Source organism: Giraffa tippelskirchi, chromosome 9 (genome assembly GCF_054371585.1).
Source record: "Giraffa tippelskirchi isolate mGirTip1 chromosome 9, T2T-mGirTip1v1.2.pri, whole genome shotgun sequence".
Taxonomy (NCBI): Eukaryota; Metazoa; Chordata; class Mammalia; order Artiodactyla; family Giraffidae; genus Giraffa; species Giraffa tippelskirchi.
The window spans coordinates 56,321,839-56,341,415 of NC_137283.1; the positions used below are offsets into that span (position 1 = coordinate 56,321,839).

Sequence of the window (19,577 nt, forward strand, 5' to 3'; positions counted from 1 at the left end):
TCCCCACCACGCGGACCCTCACCTGGGCGGCAGGTGCGGCCGTCATCCTGCAGTGAGAAGCCAGGGAAGCAGGCGCAGCGGTAGGAGCCCACGGTGTTGATGCACAGGTGCTGGCACAGCTCCCCCGGGAGGAGCAGGCACTCGTCCTGGTCATCGCCCGGCAGGCTGTTGGGCAGCTCGGTCTCCGTGCCCAGCGACAGGGCCTCCCGGCTCACCAACTCTGCCTCTGAAACTGGGGCGGGTGTCCGTGCTCATGATGAGAGCCAGGCTGGCCCCAGTGAGTGGCTGAGACCACACCACAGGCCCTCAGGAAATCTGATCAGGTCCTCTCCAGAACCTTCCATGTGCTCAGCTGAGACAGTATGATATAGGATGGAGGGGTGGTGGATGGAAGGGTGGGTGGATGGAGGGGTGAATGGATGGACGAATGGATGGAGGGGTGGGTGGGTGGATGGAGGGGTGGGTGGGTGGATGGATGGATGGGGGGGTGGATGGAAGGGTGGGTGGATGGATGGATGGAGGGGTGGGTGGATGGATGGATGGATGGAGGGGTGGGTGGATGAGAGGATGAGGGAATGAGTGAAAGATGGACCAGAGGATTGGTGGGGGCTGGGTGAAATGGATGGGTGGATGGGGAGGAAGAAGTATGGACGTGTAGGTGAAAAAGCAAATTGGAGGGTGGGTGGATGGAGAGCAGAGGGAGATGGGTGGTACACAGTTGTGCAGAATGGATGGTTGAATAGCAAAGTGAATGAGACCACCATCTTGAAAATAATAGGAGTCTATCATCGGAAGCCACAGAAGAACTCGGTCCAGAGCAGACCTTGGGAAGGTGACCAAAGTCCCCGCAGAAGGCCAGAGGGCACCAGCCTTGTCTGGAAGCCCCAGCAGCTCTCCCCCATCGCCCTCTGGCCCCCACACCTGGCCTGGGGGGCAGCACCCACCTCTCCGTGGTGCGGCCTCAGGCTCTGGAGGCCGGCGGACCTCGGGCACAATGAGGGGGTCTTCGCCCTCACAGCAGGAGAGCATGACGTGGTTGCAGGGGTAGCCGAGGTTGGGGTTGGACTCGCACGACTGACCCTCAGCCCGCACGCGGAGCCCCAGGCCGCAGCAGTCACAGCATTGCTGCAGGGAAACGTATGCTCACTGCCCAGCCTACAGGGCTTCCCCACCTGCCTTCCCCATGGCCTGAGAGCCCATGGGACTCACTCCGGGCCCCCAGGCTCAGAGGAGGGGCTGAAAAATAGGAGCAAATTCACCCTCATCTTGTTTCTTCTGCCCAGGACATGTTCTCCAGCGACAGAAGTGTCATCTGTCCCCATGTCCTGTTTCTGGCTCAGCTAGTGCAAGTGTTCTTTAATAATTCATAAATGACCTCTTATGAAAAGAACGACAAGTTAACCCCTGGCCACATCCATTAACTGCCTCCATATTTACCAGCAGACTCCAATTCTATTCAGGCTACCTGAAAGACAGCACTTCCCCAGGTCTCTTGAAGTTAGAGATAGGAGTCACTGGGTGAAGATTTCAGGAGAGCTCTTAACTGGGGTTAACTCAACTTGAAAATACGTCTTTTTGCATTCCTGCTTCCTCCTTTTTGGGACAGATGTGATGGCTGGAGCTCTAGCAGCTATCTTGTGTCATGAGGTGACCTTAAAAATGGAAACTACAAGCTACAAAGGATCAAGCAGAAATACAGAAGCTTGGGTGCTCAAAGATATTTTTAGATTCACTGTGCCGGACTGCCTGCCTCCAAAATCAAAGCCTTTAATTTGTTTAAACTACTGTGGCAGACTGATTGCAGTAACAGCCCCAGTTGTTCACTCTTCACTGTGCCCTCTGTCTTTGCAGTGTGATAGTGCAGATTCTCCTATTGAAAGAGAGGGTTCACTTCCCAGTCTCTTGATTGTGTCTCATGACTTGCTTCAGTCAACAAGAACAGACAGAAATGACTGAGTGCCCTTCTGAGCCCTGGCCGCAAAAGGCCTTGCACACCTCTACCTCGCTGTGCTGGAGACCTGCCCAGCCACGACCTGAACAAGCCCAAGCTAGCCTGCTGGACCCTGGGACCACATGGAGCAGAGAAACCTTGTCCCAAGTGACGGCCATCCTAGATCTAGTCAGCAGAGCCACCGGCTGATAGCAGCCACAAATGGACCAGAAAAGAAAAAGAAATCCCTGTGAGGGCAGGGAAATTTGTGTGATCCATTTCTGTGTTGTTAACGCGTGACACAGGGCCCATTACACACTGGTGTTCCATCAATACTTCCCGAATGAATTGGTCCATCGGTAACTGGCGATGTTTCCTATGTAGGTGCAGGGCGCCCCCCTCCCCACCGCCCCTAGGAGTGAGCCCCACGGCCTGCCCACGCCCTCTGCCCTCAAGGGCCTGCGGGCTCAGGCCGCGAGCCCCAGGGCAGCTTGCCTTGTACAGGGAGACGCCGCAGGTGTCGTGGTCCTCGTCCCCACAGGCCTCGCCCTCTTTGGCGCCCAACACGCCGGCCATGCAGCTCTTCTCCTTCAGGTAGGACACGCAGCAGTGCTTCTGGGCTGTCCTGCAACAGAGCCGCGCCTCAGCCCCACCGAGCACCCCGTCCTCCAGGGACCCCACTTTCCACCAGAGGATGCTCGGCTCAGAGAAGGGAAGCCCCGCCGAGGTCCACAGCGGGCGGGGTCCCTGCTGGCGCCAGGGCAGCAGCCAGAGGGCACATGCCCACCAAGTGACTCGAGCTCTGGTCTCAGCTTAACCAGGATGACTCAGGCCTGGGCCCCACGGGGCTCTGGGCTCGGTGTCCTTGACCAGTGGCGGGGGTCAGGGTCCCTGGTCCTGCCTCCAGTGACAGTAGGGCTGAGAGAGCCGATGGACCAGCACCCAAGACAGGGGGGATGAAAACACAGGCTTCAGCCTCGCTTGAGGAAGGCCACGTCCCAGCACGGGCCACCCGGTGACAGAAATGGCTGCCTATGAAGTAGTGAGTTTCCCATCACAGGAGGAATACGAACAAGCACTAGATCACTTAGTTCAAGACTCGTGAATACTGCACGCCCTAACTCCTAGACAGCCCAAAAGGAAAGGGACGAGGCTAGAATTTGAATATTTCTAACAGAGGGCTTTCCTGGTGGCTCAGGGGTTACAGAATCCTCCTGCCAATGCAAAAGAGGTAAGAGACTTGGGTTTGATCCCTAGGTCAGGGAGGAGGGCATGCAACCCACTCCAGTATTCTTGCCTGGAGAATCCCAAGGATGGAGGAAGCTGGTGGGCTACAGTCCATGGGGTCACACACAGTCGGACACGACTGAGCAACTTACCACCCAGCAGAGGCATGGTGGGTGGACAGCAGGAAAATGTGTGTGTTAGTCAGATGACCAGGCAGATTCTTTACCATCTGAGCCACCAGGACAGTAGGAAACACAGGACCTAATCCAGGCCAATCTCCAATGAGCTGTGTGGTTTGGGGTGAATCATATGCCCTCTCTGAACCTTATGTAGAAAGAGGAGCAGGCTGGCCGAGATGGCGCGTCCCAGGAATAAAGAGGGGGTGAACGTCTGAGAGGACGTCCCCTGGGCCTGGCACAGGGAGGGCGTGGGTAAAAAGGCTTCCTTCGCTGAGAACAACCATCACAAGAAGGGATCAAGGCCCAAGGCTGAGCAGGGCCCAGAAGCAGCATCTGGTGAGAGAAGCAGCCAGCTGTTCCCCGGTGACAGCGGGCCCCTGTCACCTGCTCCCAGCTGCCCACTTCTGACTTCTCAGCCGCTAGTCTGCACCATGGGCTGGCTCTCAGGGCCAGTCTGGAGCTCCCCACACCTGGAGAGCACCCGGCCAGCCACCTGAAGGCGCCCGCAGCCACCTGACGTGGGTGCAGCGGGCTCCCCGGGCAGTGCGGGGTCCGGGGCTGAGGACGTGGGGACGCGGAGCCGGCTCCTGCCTACCTGCACACGTCGCCCTCGGCGCCGCCCTCGGGGATGTCCAGGCACTCGTCGTTGTCGATGGCCCACTGCTGCCCGGCTGCGCAGCACGTCTCGATCAGGTCCTTCGTGGACACTGTGGGAGGCGATGCGGGCAGAGTCAGCACCCGGAGGGGGCTCACGGTGCCCAGGTGTGCAGGCCCGGCAGGTACAGGAGGCTGCCGGTGCCAGGCCGGATCCCAGTCCATCGCTGGGCGGGGGCCTCGCCCACTTGCTGCCGCCCACCACCAGCCCACAGCTCGCAAGCACAACCTTCTCTGCAGAGCCCCTGGGCGAGTAAGTCCACCCAGGGGGAGGGGACTGGGAGGACGGCCGGCCACCGGCTAGTCAGGGTTCACGCACCCACTCCATCTCCAAGGGGACAGCCCAGTGGGACCAGGAGTAGCATCAGCTCCTTCCCCGGCCCCCTCCCTGGGCAGTTTCGCCAAATGAACCACAATGCGCCCAAGAACCTCCAACCCAGACTCTGCCTCTGAGGGACCAGATAAGACACCAACGCATGAGAAAGGAGCGGCAGTGTCTTTGAGGAAAGTTCTAGGGGAGGACCTGTGTGACTGGGGCTTAGGGGAAGGTCTTAAAGGCACAGACCACAGGTTACAGCATGGATGCCTTTTCCTACTTCAGAATTAACATTCCCCGAATAACCAAGAATTCCGTGGACAGACTGCTGACAGGTTAGGAGGTGTTTCTGGAGTGTCTACACTGACAAAGAATTGCTACTGAGAAATACAGTAACCTCCTGGAAATAAACATGAAGAAAACCAACCCCCAAAGTAGAGTATCTGTGAATCCAGGAAAATGAGAGAGAGTGATGAATGCCAGGCACAGGCGGGAGCCCTGGTCCCCTGGGGGTGGGAGAGGTGACCGCGGCAGCCAGTCCAGATGGAGACCTGGCCCCGCGGACACAGTTAGACACATCGGCGGGCTCAGCGGTCCTGCTCCCGGTGTCAATGGCAGGACAGACATCATCGCCCGACCCACATTCCACCAGCTCAAGGACGCGCACTTCAGTGAGGCTGTGGAAGTGGTGAGAGGCAGCCTCATCACTGCAGGAGTCGGGAACAGAAGGTGTGGGCGTCCTCCACGGAGGACCCCATGGCTGGCAGAAACGTCAGGCGAGATGTTTACACGACAGCGTGAACCTGGACACACATACACACGGCAACAGGGAGCAGCGTGCAACAGAGCCCCGAGAGGGAACAGGAACTGAGAAGACTGCGTGCAAATCACCAACGTACACTCTGCGTGAGCACATCAGAGCACAAAACAACAAAAGAGTAAAACCCAGACTGAAGAGAACAGTTGCCTAGGGTGAGAGGGAAGGCGAGATGGCCATGGGGAAAGGGGATCTGTTCAGTTCAGGCGCTCAGTCGTGTCCGACTCTTTGCAACCCCATGGACTGCAGCACGCCAGGCCTCCCTGTCCATCACCAACTCCCGGAGATCGCTCAAACTCATCTTCATCGAGTCGGTGATAAACAGGAATAAATAAATAAAAAAAACAAGAGAGTCTTGCTAAGATGATAAGGAACCATGAAACGAGTAAGGTAATTAATGCAACCATTTGCCTCAGAGGTCTGAAAACAAATGAAATTCAAAGATAAAGCCCAACTTGGGGCACCTATGTATGTGCTGAGGAGCAGCACAGCTTCACAGAATAACTTTGTAACTGGGTCCACAACTCAGGGCTGCCCTGTACAGTCATCTCTCTTCCCTAAAGACTCACTTTCCTGCTCCGTTATGCAGACCCACAGCTGCACAGCTGTCAAAGCCTACGAGAACCTCTAAATGTCCTTGAGCAGTTCACAGAACCCAGTACGGCTGAGGAAGAAAGGCACCAAGACACGTCAGCAGCCTGCAAGGTTCTGGGAACAGAGAGCTCACTAAGAACCATCTGCATCATTGGCTTAGCATGCATTTCAAGTCACTGAGCTTTCCTCAGTTTCAATTTCCCCTCTGAAAGCAGGGGGAATAAGCTTTGACATCAACCTGAAGGCTGTTCTGAGGCACCAGGAGGAATGCAAAACATTCTTGAAAATCAGTGTCTACCAAAACCAGTAACAAACATCACACCCAGTGGTGAAACACTAGACACGTGCCCCACTGCAGGCAGACATACAACCAAAGTATCTACTGACACTCCTGCTTAACACTGTCTGAGAGATGCTAGCAGACACAATAAAGCAAGAAAAAAAAAAAGAGGCAGCAGAAATATCAGAAAAGAAGACATGACCGTCACTCTCTGCAGATGTTATGGTTTCATTTCTCTAGAAAATCCAAAGGAATCAGTGTTAACACACTACTAAAATGAATACTAATTACTGTTATTATTTGGTGGAAAACATTCAACACATACAAATTAGTGGCTTTACCATACGCCAGCAACAATTAAATAGAAAAGGTAAAAGAAAAAGTGTCCTCACACTAAAAAGAAAGAAACCTGGAAATAAATCTATAGTAAACACACTAAATCTATGTGAAGAAAAAAAATCGCCTAATAGGTTAAGAGCCAACTCATTGGAAGACCCTGACTGAAGGCCAAAAGAGAAGGGGGGCATCAGAGGATGAGATGGCTAGATGGCATCACCGACTCAATGGGCATGAATTTGAGAAAATTCCAGGAGACAGTGGAGGACAGAGGAGCCTGGCGTGCTACAGTCCAGGGGGTCGCAAAGAGTCGGACATGACTTAGTGACTGAACAACAACCATAGATATAACCATATACTTTGTTAGAAATATACACTATGTATTTAGATGAGAAGATTAAATACCTTAAAGATGTCCATTTTCCTTTACTTAATCTACAACTTCAGTGGAATCCCAGAGGTCCAAAATAGTTCATCATGAAATTTATCAAGTTGATTTTAAAATTCATCCCAAAGAGGATATGTCTTAAGAATACCCAAGAAAATTTATGAAGAGAAATAAAGAGGAGCATACCTTAAAGTTTTAATAATGAAAAAGACAATGAGATGAATGCAACAAAATAAAATTCAGAAACAGAACTATGTGTATGTGGGAATTTAGCATACGATAAACGTGGCATTCACACCCAGTGGGGAAAGGATTGAATATGTGGTGTTGGTACCTACCCTACATCACACACAAAGATAAATTCCACATCTATAAGGGCAAGAAAACCTAAGGAAATAACTTTAGGATAAAGAGAGGCTTCTTCAGAAATAAAATCCTCCAAATTAAATTGGACTCTTACTTCACACCATATACCAAAATCAACTCAAAACAATTTACTCAAACCATACAACTCCTAGAAGAAACCATAGGGGAAAAAAATCCTTAACACTGGTCTTCACAACAAATTTTTGGTAATGACACCAGAACACAAGCAACAGAAGCAAAAATCAACAGACGGGACTACGTCAAACTAAAAAGACTCTTTACAGCAAAAGAAGCAATCAATAAAATGAAAAGACAATCTTTGAAATGGGAGAAGATATTTGAAAACCAGACATGTGATAAGAGGGTTAACAAGAAATATATAAGGAACTCGTACAAGTCAATAGCAAACCAAAAATTATTTTAATAGTAGGCAAAGAACCAAAAGAGACATTTTTCTAAAAACATGTAAGTGGCCAAGAGGTACGTGACAATGCGCTAACATCACCCGTCATCAGAGAAATGTAAATCAGAACCACAACAAGCTATCACCTCACACTCGACAGGATGGCTGTTACATTATCAAAACGACAAGAGACAGTAGGTGTTGGTGAAGATGCCAAGAAAAGGGAAAACCCTCCTACACAGCTGGTGGGAATGCAAGCTGGTGCAGCCACTGTGGACACAGTGTGGAGGCTCCTCAAAAACTAAGAATAGAGCTCTCATCCACCCCACTTCTGGGTAGTTATCTGAAGGAAACAAAAGCACAAACTCAAAAAGATTCATGCATCCCTATGTTTACAGCAGCACTATTTACAAAAGCCACGACACAGAAGCAACCTGCATGTCCATCAACAGGTGAATAAAGAAAACATCACACACACACACACACACACACACACACACACACACACACACACACACACACACACACACACAGAGGAATATTACTCAGTCATGAACAAGAAGGAAAGCCTACCATTTGCAACAACAGGGGTGGACCTTGAGAGCATTATGCTAAGTGAAATAAGTCCGATGGAGAAAGATAAATACTATATATGGAATCCAAAAATGCCAAGCTCACAGAAACAAGAGTAGAATGGTTGCCAAGAACTGGGGTGGGTGGTGAGGTGAGCAGTTAGAGGAATAGACAGATGTTGGTCAAAGGACACAAGCTTCCAGTTATAAGATGCATCAGTTCCAGGATCTGATGCAGAGTGCGGTGCCTATAGTTACCAGCCTGTGTTCTACACTTGAAAGCTCCTGTGAGGGTAGTTATTACATGTTCTCAGCACAAACAGGAACAAAAAATGAGAACTATATGAGCTGACGGATGTGTTAACTAACCTTACTGTAATAATCATTTGACTATTTATGTGTATATCAAAGCATCATATTGTACACCTAAAATCTACACAATACTATACAGCAATTATATCTCAATAATCAAACCAGTCAACTTTAAAGGAAATCAATCCTGAATATTCATTGGAAGGACTGACACTAAAGCTGAAACTCCAATACTTTGGCCATCTGATGCAAAGAGCCAGCTCATTAGAAAAGACCCTGATGCTGGGAAAGATTGAGGGCAGGAGAAGAAGGGGATGACAGAGGATGAGATGGTTGGATGGCATCACCGACTCAATGGACATGAGTTTAAACAAGCTCCAGGAGATAGTGAAGGACAGGGAATCCTGGTGTGCTGCAGTCCACGGGGTCACAAAGAGTTGGACATGACTCACAGACTGAACAACAGTAAAACATCTTATTAAAGCTAGGGAAAAAAGAGAAAATACAATCCACAAGCAAAAAGGAAAACCTTAGTCCAAGCAACTGGATAAAAGTTGAAAACACTTGACGGTAAAACACAGCCCCAATCTTACCACATCACTCACTTTCCAACCTCCTCACAGCCCTCATCACTATGGAAACCCTCTTTTTACTTATGAGCTTCCTTTTTCACTTGTCTGTTTCATCCCCTCAGAGTAGGGACCTGAGTCTCTGTGGCCCCTGAGCGTGACGCCACCATCCACACTTAATCCTCTCCCATCACACTCCAAGCACATGGGAGTCTTGCCTTGCTTGAATACCTCTGGTGGTGGGGAGCTCACTCCACCCAGGCAGCATGTCCCTTTCCGCCCAGCTCAGCACACAATGTCCTTTCTTTCACTGAACTGAATTCTTTCTTCCTAAGCCTTCTCCAAGACGGCCTTAAAGATTAGCAGATTGCAGCAGGCCCCTGGGGCTCAGCCAGATGGCAGGAGATGGGTGCCGTATCAGGGTAACACTAATGGCTGGAATGCATTGAGAGCCGGCCACAAGCCAAGCGGGAGTCAGGCACTTTGATCTCCACAGGCATTTATTACGGGTGGGAACCACTGTCAGGCCCACTCGAGATCAGGTGGGGAGCTGGACATCCCAAGCCTCAATTTCCCCTCTCCGGCCTCAGCTTCTCCACTTGGGCACCCAGGCGGCTTGATGCAGCCGATCCTAGAGGCCCTGTCTGCGAATCTCAGCGCCAGCCCGGGAGGAGGCTCTCTGCCCGGTGGATGGAGCAGGCTCCCTTCCTGCCCCCGCCACCCCGCGCCCCTTCCCCCAGCAGACGCCAGGTCTCAGCCCGCACTTGGCAGCCTTCCCACCATTCTCTCCTAGCCTTCCCCCTCTGGCTTCCCCCCTTTCTCAGACAAAGGAACTCAGGGGCGTGACCCCTGAGGCCGGGAGGACCACCCACTTGGAGCTGGTGGGGGATCAGCTTGGGGGCCAAGCCTGGTGCTGCTGGGCACCGTCAGCGGGAGGCAGGGCCAGCAAAGCCCACCAGGTGTGGACCCTGGCTCCTCGTCCAGAGCCCAGCACCCCCAGGCCACCCCACCCCACCGATCACCCACTCTGAGGCCGCCGGCTTCATCTCTCCCGGGGTCTTTTTAAGCTCCCGGGCACCAGGGCCACAGAGTTCCGGCCGCGGGGCTCTTCCGTCCGTCCACACCCTGATTGGCTGAGCTCATCCGGGCTCGTTCCTGCACACGCGGCTGAGCGACCACCCCGGGGCACCCCCTGGCACTCCCACAGCCAGGATCTGTCCAATAACTGACTTTCCTCAGACCATCTCTCCCCGGGTCAGCCCTGTGCCAACCTCAGGACCCTCCTGGACTCCCCACCCCCTGCCCCCTGCCCTCAGTGACCTCTGTTCTGCTCTCTGCCTCTGAATTTGTGGCCAGGAGAAGGCGGACACGTGGGCAGGTCCATGTGGTGCAAAGGGGTGCACGGCACCCACACGTGAAGACCTGGCGCATCACAGAGACACAGCCTTGAGGGAGCAGCCGTCACGGCCAGACACTGTGAGCTTCCTCTCAGGGGAAGCGGGAGGCAGGGCAAAGCACCTGCTGAGGCGGCGATGCTGTCATGAACACGAGGCCCTCGGGCCCACAGAAGCCAGGATGGCGGTGACCGAGGAGGCAGGCAGGCGGCCGCAGCCTCTGCCCCCACAGCTGGTGCTTTGGTGGGTGGTACCCACCTCGAGCCCTTCCTTCACCGTCCAGAAGGTGTCCTATGCTCCTCCACTCACAAACACCCCATAACAAAGGCATTACTGGAAAAGATCGTCTGGCTAGAAAATTCTCAGACTAAAGATGCAAAGAGTCTTGAAAAACTTTGTCCCCAAAAGTGCCACAAGCGAGACACAAAAGGCCAAGTGTAATAGGATTCTACTTACACAGAGGATTCTACTGACAGAGACAGAAAGAAGAGAGGTTACTGAGGGCAGGGGGTGGGGATGGGGGCTTAGTGTTTCACGGGGACAGAGCTTCAGTTTTCGAAGAAGAGAATGCGCTCTGGAGCTAGACGGTGGGGAGGGTGGTGATGGTTACGCAACAGGATGGACATACCCAACGCCACTGATGTGTACATTTAAAAACAGTTACAATGCCCAATCGGAGAAGGCAATGGCACCCCACTCCAGTACTCTTGCCTGGAAAATTCCATGGACGGAGGAGCCTGGTAGGCTACAGTCCATGGGGTCGCTAAGAGTCGGACACGACTGAGCGACTTCACTTTCCCTTTTCCCTTTCATGCACTGGAGAAGGAAATGGCAATCCACTCCAGTATTCTTGCCTGGAGAATCCCAGGGACGGCAGAGCCTGGTGGGCTGCCGTCTATGGGGTCGCACAGAGTCGGACACGACTGAAGCGACTTAGCAGCAGCAGCAGCAGCAGCACCATGCCGGATGCTATGCGATGTGTCATTTTCCACAATAGGAAGAAAATAACGCACAGTAATGTAAAAACGGTGACGCAGCGCCTCCCCTCTGAGAAATCTAACAGTGGGCAGTGACATGCAAGTCTCGGATACCAGCTGCCCCGAAATGTGTGACAGCGAAGATGCAGACCCAGCCAACCCCACCAACAGGGCAGCGATGGAAACAGCTGGTGTCATGACCGCTGCATCGCACACGAGTGTCAAAAAGGACATGTTCGGTGTTAGATCTTCATGCAACTCTGTGCAACAATTTCCCAATAGATTCCAAAGAGCCAAGAAGGCAGGCTTCATGCTGAACAGTGTAAGTAAGCCACTGCCGACCTCTTCAAACCTGGAGGAGGAAACAGCACCCCACTCCAACACTCCTGCCTGTAAAAATCCCACGGACAGAGGAGCCTGCTGGGCTACAGTCCACGGGGTCGCAGAGAGCCAGGTACGACTTAGCACGACCTTTTCAAAGGGACACACACACACACACACACGCACGCGCACGCGCGCGCACGCGCACGCGCACACACGCGCACACACACACACGCGCACACACACGCACACGCACACACACGCACACACACACACACGCACACACACACACACGCACACACACGCACACACACACACACACACACACACACGGTTTCAGGAAGCGCTAAGAGTGCGTGCCCCAGGGAGGGGCCTGGCCCTGGCGGGGAGGAAGCACCCTGTCATTCACTGTTTGCCTCTTTTGTGCTTTTTATGTCTTTCGTTATCGCAGGCAGGTATTGCCTATTGAAGAAAAGTGCTGTTATAAAAAAGACCCTGAGCTTCTGGGGGCTCTAACCTCCTTTGATCACAGGAAACGGGGCAGGGGCTGCCCAGAACAATCCAGCCCAGAGGTCGTGACCCCTCCAGAGGGTTCCCTCTCCCAGACATCAGAGCCCTAGAGAATGGTGCCTTTGGAAATGCTGCAGAAAAATGTCCACCTGCAGGGTGAGGGGTGGCCACCTCCACCAGCGCCCTGTTTGGACAGGATGTTTGTGGGGCCTGAGCAAACAGGGAATGCTGCGGCTCCGATGCTCCGCATTCTTGGGGGGAGGGGTCACCTGCAGGCCCTGGCTGTGCCTGGAGGCCTTTCACAATGACTGGAAGATGGACAGACAAGCAGGACTCAGCACTGTCTTCCCACCCCAGGATCCCGGACATGAAGGCTGAGAACCAGCAGGAGTGGTTGGGCTGAGCCCAGCTGCCAGGCCCAGGCCATCCAGCCCCTCAGAGATGCCTCCATCCCTCACCCAGGGCAGGATGGCCCCCAGCACCGCCACCCCCACAGCACCTCTCACTGCCTAGCTTCCCTGTGGGGGTGCCCACTGACTCCCTCCCTCGATCTGGGTCAGCACCGCCCACCTGCTGACCACTCCAGCCTGACCTGGGAGGTGCCCGGCCACCCTGGCTGACCGCCTAGATCTCTGGCCTCGTGGGCGCCAGCCTGCAGGCACAGCACCCTCCCTCCAGCTCTAGGAAGAGGGTTCTCTCCCCAGCCCTGTTTTACAGGTGAGCAGACAGCAGTCCGATCACACGTCCAGCTAGGGGCAGCCAGGCGGCCAGATAGCAAAGTTCCCAAGGGACCCCAGTAACTCAGGGCAGTGTGCAAAGACAGCTTGACCATGGAACAGAAAAGAGAGACCAGAAAAAACCTACTCACATGCACCTGATCCTAAGGAACCAGTGAGTGGGCAGGGAGACGGGCTTTTCAACACCCAGACTGGGGGCAACTGATACCCACTTGAATCAAGACAGTATGGTACTGGCACAAAACCAGAAATATACACAAGATAGAAAGCCCAGAGATAAACCCATACGTCTATGGGCACCTTATCTCTGACAAAGGAGGCAAGAATAGACAATGGGGCAAATAGTCTCTTCAGTAAGTTGGTGCTGGGAAAACTGGACAGCTATGTGTAAAAGAACGAAATGAGAATACTTCCTAACACCACACACAAAGATACACTCAAAATGGATTAAAGACCTAAATGTAAGACCAGAAACTATAAAACTCTTAGAGGAAAACATAGGCAGAACACTCTATGACGTAAATCACAGCAAGATCCTCTCTGACCCACCTCCTAGACTAATGGAAATAAAAACAAAAATAAACAAGTGGGACCTGATTAAACGTAAAAGCTTTTGTACAGAAAAAGGAAGGAATTTTGACTCCTACTCACGCCACCCAGAGAAACAAACGAGATCTAATGTGGAAGGTGAAATAAGTTAAAAGATCCAGAATGTAACAAAGGAAAATATCTTCATGACTCCAGAGTAGACAAAGATTTCTTGAAAAGGGCAAAAAATACGTTACCATAAAAGTAAAGATCAATAAAGTGTATTTCACTAATCTGAGAAGTCTTCATGCCTCAGAAGACAGTGTCTGCAATCTGCCTATCAGAAAATGTCATCATGACAGTGGAAAGGAAAGTCAGAGAATGGGATGAGGCATTTGTGGCCCAGCTGAAGACGTCTCCTCGGAACATCTGAAGAATTCCTAGACACTGGCAAGACAAAGAAACCTAATTTAGAAACAGGCAAAGAACAACAAACTGGTCAACAGTAACATGAAAATGTGCTCCACGTCATCAGATGTAAGGGAACGCAAATTAAAACCACCATGAGATCCCGCTACAAGGCCACCAGGTTGGCGATGATGAAACAGACCACATCCAGGGTCGGCAGAGATGGGGGGCAGCTGGAGTCTTGCTCATGGCTGGTGGGGGCAGAAATCGGGGACCCTCTGGAAAACTGGCAGGGTCGGCCACAGCTCCAACGCAGCAACCCCACTGCTGGGTGAAGACCCTTCGGAGACTCACGTAGAATGTCCACAGTCATGGTACTCACCACAGTTGCTCACGGGAGACAGCCTGAGCCTCCGTCCACACCGGGACAGATCAATAAACTATGATTTATCCCTACGACAGAGTAATAAAGAGCAGCATTTTAAAATGAATTACTGCTACATGCAGCAGTCTGGATGACTCTCAAACACACGGTCCTGAGCTCAAGAAGTTAAACGCAAGCGAAATCGTATCATATGGTTCCCATTACACACAATAAATTCAAGAATAGGCAGGAGTCATTGATGGTGATAAGTCAGCCTTGTGGCTTCCATGGTGGGGGTGGGGCAGGGGGAAGGAGAGCAGAATTGGCCAAGAAGGGGCACCAGGAAGATTCTGGAGCACTCGAGATGTTTTGCGTCTTGATCTGGGTGGAGCTGCCTGGAACCCACTGAGCTGCTTTATGAAGATCCGTGTGCTTTACAGACATAATACTTTATAAAACTATATAGTAAGACATAAAAAAGTTGTAAATTAATCTAGATGAAAAGATGCTCCAGAGCCTCTACAGTATTCTTTAATAAAAGCTTTCAGAAAGAAGGAAATTCAAGATATAAAACAACATGAACCGGAAAAGATCTCATCGCCCCTGATTAGTTACTACTTTACAAAACGGACTGGAAGTGACTTTGGGGACTCCTAGAGAAGCAGGGATACAGCAGGAGGGCACTGGTAACCGTGTTAGGTGGAGGACGACAGCATGTAGCAATGTATCAAGAGATGTCTTTATTTCTCAGTTGCAACATACTGTGTCAGGCTGAACTGGATACATCACACAGGCATGTGCACACTGTAACTGAAACCAGAGAGAAAGAAGAACAAGCCCTGGACAATTACGGGACTGAGACTTCTTTCCCGAGCCCAGGCCACGTAGAGGGTCTGTCCCAGCTGCCTGGTGGGGGCTGCGGTCGCAGGTGGTACTTAAGAAGCTGGTTGCTGGGGCTGGCAGAGCCGCAGTTACTTGCAGGCTCTACGGGGGGCTTTGTCGATGTGGACGGGCCATGTCTGGCTTCCGGCCAGTCCTGGGAAGCTCTGGAAGGTGGTAGGGGGTGGTCGGATGACCAGCACAAGTCATCCCAGCCTCCCAGGGAGTAGGGGTGTGGGTCTGTCGTGGGCATTTTAAAGGGCTAGGGCTGTTGGTACCCTCACTATCAATGAGAAGCCAACGCCATGGAAAAAAAGAAAAGCTGCCTGTACAAAAGCAGGCTGCCCTGACCGGGGGCCGTGCAGAGACTCCTGACAAGCTCTGCTCTGTTCAAAAGGGGCGTGCGGCCCCGGCACCACTGTTAGTGGATGCCACCCAAGAAAAGGTCACTGGGCACACGGAACCTGCAGCCAAATGCTGACAAACTGAAAGGGACCAGCCTCATTTTCTGAGAAGATAACTTTCCCAGAAACAAAGAAGGAATAAAGAGACCCAAGCACTTGGACGTGGGAGTGGACAGCTCACGCCGTAAGAATGAACGAGTCACCGGGAGATGAGTCTAGGAGCAGATCACTGCAAGCATCTTTCTGACGCAGGGCACGTGACCGAGGCTGGATGCCCACAAGGGCGGCCTTCGTCTGGAAGGAGACCTGTCCCTCCCTCCACCCAGGCTCACCTCGGCCACCAGCCAGCCCACCCCCTGCCGAGGCTCCTGGTGGCCCCAGATGTGGGGGTACCCCCTTGCTGTGCTCCTAGAGGCTTCTGCAGACCCCCGTACCCCAGCACAGGCTTGCGGTGTAACTCACACTACAGAAAAACCAAGACATCTGACACAGATTCTGTTCCTCCCTAGAAAGAACTGTGAACTCGCTCTTGTGAACTCATAACGAATATGAGCTTCAGAAACGGCCGCTACCCCAGATGATGCTTTGGCTCAAACTAGAGTCTGATGGCATTCTGCTTCTTGGGATAGCTTTTCGTTTTATAGACGAATCTTGTAAACAACATCATTCTATTTTCCTGTTCTTTCCAGATAGTTTAATCACCAGTTCATTGTACATGCACACAGTTTAATGAGAAGATGTTTATCTATAAGGCAATTTGTGTTTTCCTGAGCCAGTATTTACTCTAAGAGAAATGTAAATATAACTTCAATTCCCATCTTAATAAAACTGACTTATCAAAAACATTTTAAAAAAATCACATAAAAAACTGGACAAGTCTTTTTTCTGTTCTGAGATGAGACGCAAACAGGAGGCAGGGCATCAGTAGAGGGGACATGAAAAATCCTGCCTGGGGAAGGGGCAGCAGGCACCCTGGGGTCCATCATCAGATGAGACAGCAGGGTGGGTGGGTGGGGGCATACTGGGCAAGGGTATGGGGCCGCAAGGTTTCCAGTGTTCCCAAGTGGGATGCCACTGGGCCAGGCTGGGGTCCTTCGGGAACCAAATTCCCAGTGACCCCGCCCAGCGACTTCCCGTTTCTTGTGACCCACACACATGGCCTAGCCAACCTAGATCTTGGCCAGATCTCTTCCCCACCCCACCCGCAAATATCTCCATCCTTTGTCCCCTTCCCCTGCAGCCTGCAGTGCCTGGCGAATAGTCAAAGTGAAGGGGCCCGGGAGAGATGGGCAACACCCACTGAGGACCCTAAACTGGGCATCACTGGGAGCGGAGCTGGGAAGCCAGAGCCCAGCTCTGCCTCCCGTGGGCTGAGCCACTGCAGACAACACCCTTGGCCTCTGTTCTGGGATCCAGGCTTCGGGGCAGGCGGTGAGGACAAAGAATCACGAGACCTTCCCTGAGTGACCACCCACCTCCCTCGAGGCCACCCGCCTTACCAGGTGGGGCCAACTTGGCGGGAAAGAAACAGGCCGGCCGCTCCCCTCTCTGAGCAGGTCTTCATCTCTGGCCCAGGCCTCCGCTCCGACTCCCGCAGCATCTCCACCTGGGGGTTGGTATCCGCCCCCCACGCCTCCCTCCAGGATGGGCCCGCGAGCCGCCCTGGCCCCTAGAGCTGGGGACGCCTGTCTTGGGAATCACACGCCGCTCCCGGGCGGGGAGGTGGCGTCCAGCTGACCCTGATGCCACCAAGCCTGCCACCTGCCACCTAGCACCATCTGTCCCAGATCCACTGCCCAGCCTGCTCACTGCAGACGGAGCCTGGCCCCCGTTTGGGCACAGCCACCTCCGCCTAAGGTCACAGCCCCCCTCCAGGCTGGGGGTGACTGCTCCCACTGCAGCGCCCTCACTCTGCAGTCTCCTTGGTGACCCTCTCCAGGAGCCTAGAGCCTGTTTTCTGGACTTTGATTCCGCTGGGCCGGGAGTCAGAGCTTTGGCGACCCCACCCTCTGAGCTCGCTGTGAAGTCTGCCAGCCCCCCAGCCAACCTGTGTGTCCCAGACGTATAATTAGGGGCAGTTGGCGCTCTGTGAGTCTAAACCACGGCAGCAAGCTGGTGCCCACTGCACGCTTTGCTGGGGCCTTGATATACATTTACAGATCTGCAGACTTTATTCAAAATTCCAGATCCGAGGCATCTTTTGGAAAATCTAAAATGACAAGTCATGCCGCCTCGTCCCCCCTCGTTCTACAGCAATTCTGGAGCTGGGGATCTGGAGCCTCGATCATCTGACCACAGGGAGAACCACCCCCCGCCGGGCCAGGCAGCTGGACAAACCCCAGGAGGCACCATCGGTGGTCGGTCGGCAAACATCCGCTTCACCGCCCTCAGTGACCCTGGACGTGGACCTCGCCTCCCTGTGCCTCAGGCGCCTCGGCTGTGAGATGGGGACGACGGCCCCCCATGCCACGCATGTCCCAGGGGGTAACACCCCGATTGATTCGTGTCCAGGGAGGACCACAGCGCCTGCCAGGGGATGCATACGCGGCCCAACTGAGGCTGCAGTAGGGGATGCTCCCTGTTTCTGGGGTGTCAGCCCATGGCCAGGCTGTGCTGCTGAAGGCAGGACCCCAGGACGGGGGCTGAGTCGGTGGGCAGGTGCCGGAACGAAGGTGCAGCCCAGGGGCCAGCCCGGCGGGGCATGAGGGGGGTCCTCTACACATTTGGGGGGGCTGGAGGGACAGGCGGGGGCGGGAGCAAGCAGTAAGCCGCTGAATGCCCCCAGCCAACCTTACGAGGCCTGGCCCCTCTGCCTCTTCACCAGAGGGGCAACTCTTGGCCCCAGGAAAGGCCGCATCTGTTCACTTAAGCAGAAGCAAACCTGTAGCCCACCGCCCAGAGTGCCGGGCCCTGGGGCAGGGAAAGAAAGGGGCTCAGGCCACAGCAGCTGCTCTGAGCAGGCGGTCGTCCCCTCTCTCCTCCAGTCAGTAATCCTTGGCGGGGAGAGATTACCCTTCCGTTTTACCAATGCCGACACTGAGGCTCAGAGAGGGTGCGTCCATCGCCTGAGGTCACACAGCCAGGGCCTCAGAGGCAGGGCTCTCACCCAGGGACTTGCCCTCGGAGGACCAAGCTGGCTCATGGCCAGCACAACTCAGCCCCACGCCCTACTTCCCTGCGTGGAGACCCCGGAGCAGGCAGGGAGCACCCGACAGACCCCAGGTCCGCGCACAGCTGACCTCGGCCGGACGGAAGCTCCTCCTGGAGGCCCCAAATTCTGGAGGACCCGGGGCCCGAGGCTGCACAACCCCGACCCCGCCTGCAGGAGGCGCTGGAGGACGACGGGGCTGACACTCCCCTGGGGAAGCCCACCACCTCCACCTCTGAGCTGCAGGTCAAGGGGGGCACCAGGGCTCTGGAAGGTTCAGGGTGCAAGAGGCCCAGAGGGCTTGGCTCGGCTTCAGGAGAGCCAGTCGGTGGGTGAACGGGAAGCAGCCTGGAGCTCAGAGGGGCCCCCCTCCAGTGGAGCGCCGAGGACGCCGGCGTGAACGGAGCCCTGCTACGTGGCAGACCCCAGCACGCGGCGCCAGCTTCCTCCCAACTGAGAACACACTCTAGCAGGGAGCCCTAAAGAAGCCCACTGTGCAGACGAGAAAACCGAGGCCTGGGGCAGTGAAGCGATTTGCCTGAAGTCACACAGCCAGTGCAGGGCAGGGCAGCTTCAGCCTTGGGGAGCAGGCCAGGGACGCCCGAGGGCCAGAAGGACCTGGATTCGGAGCTGGCCCACCACCTGCTCGCTGCCGGGCTGTGTCCCCTGGTGGGAAGGGACTCACTGGAAGGCTGTTTGGGGGCTGAGATGAGGTTCCCAGAGCACTGGCCTGGGGTAGATTCACTGCAGTGACCACCCAATGTGCCTCCTTTCTTTCCCAAACCCCCTGTAATGTCCATCAAGAGGGACCCTTGACCCCGGGCCGGCGTCCTGCCCGGCGGGCAGCAAACGTGGAGAAAGCAGTGGCTGAGCCAGTTCTGAGCCCAGTCCTAGAGTCCCCATGTGTGTCTCATGTTTCCCTGGAAGCCCTGTTTCCACGATGGGAACGAGCATGTGGGGCGGA

General features: G+C 53.9%; 1 protein-coding gene across 2 annotated transcripts in view; it reads right to left on the reverse strand.

The window, feature by feature from the left end:
- FBLN2 (fibulin 2) overlaps positions 1-19,577 on the reverse strand; it is a 66,514-nt gene that overhangs the window by 18,409 nt on the left and 28,528 nt on the right. For both annotated transcript variants that reach the window (XM_081526480.1, XM_081526478.1), the window contains exons 3-6: positions 3,932-4,043; positions 2,426-2,555; positions 945-1,125; positions 23-232 (exon numbers count right to left, since the gene is read on the reverse strand). In XM_081526480.1, the coding sequence (XP_081382606.1) occupies positions 23-232; positions 945-1,125; positions 2,426-2,555; positions 3,932-4,043 (633 nt within the window). The remainder of the gene's footprint in view (positions 1-22; positions 233-944; positions 1,126-2,425; positions 2,556-3,931; positions 4,044-19,577) is intronic.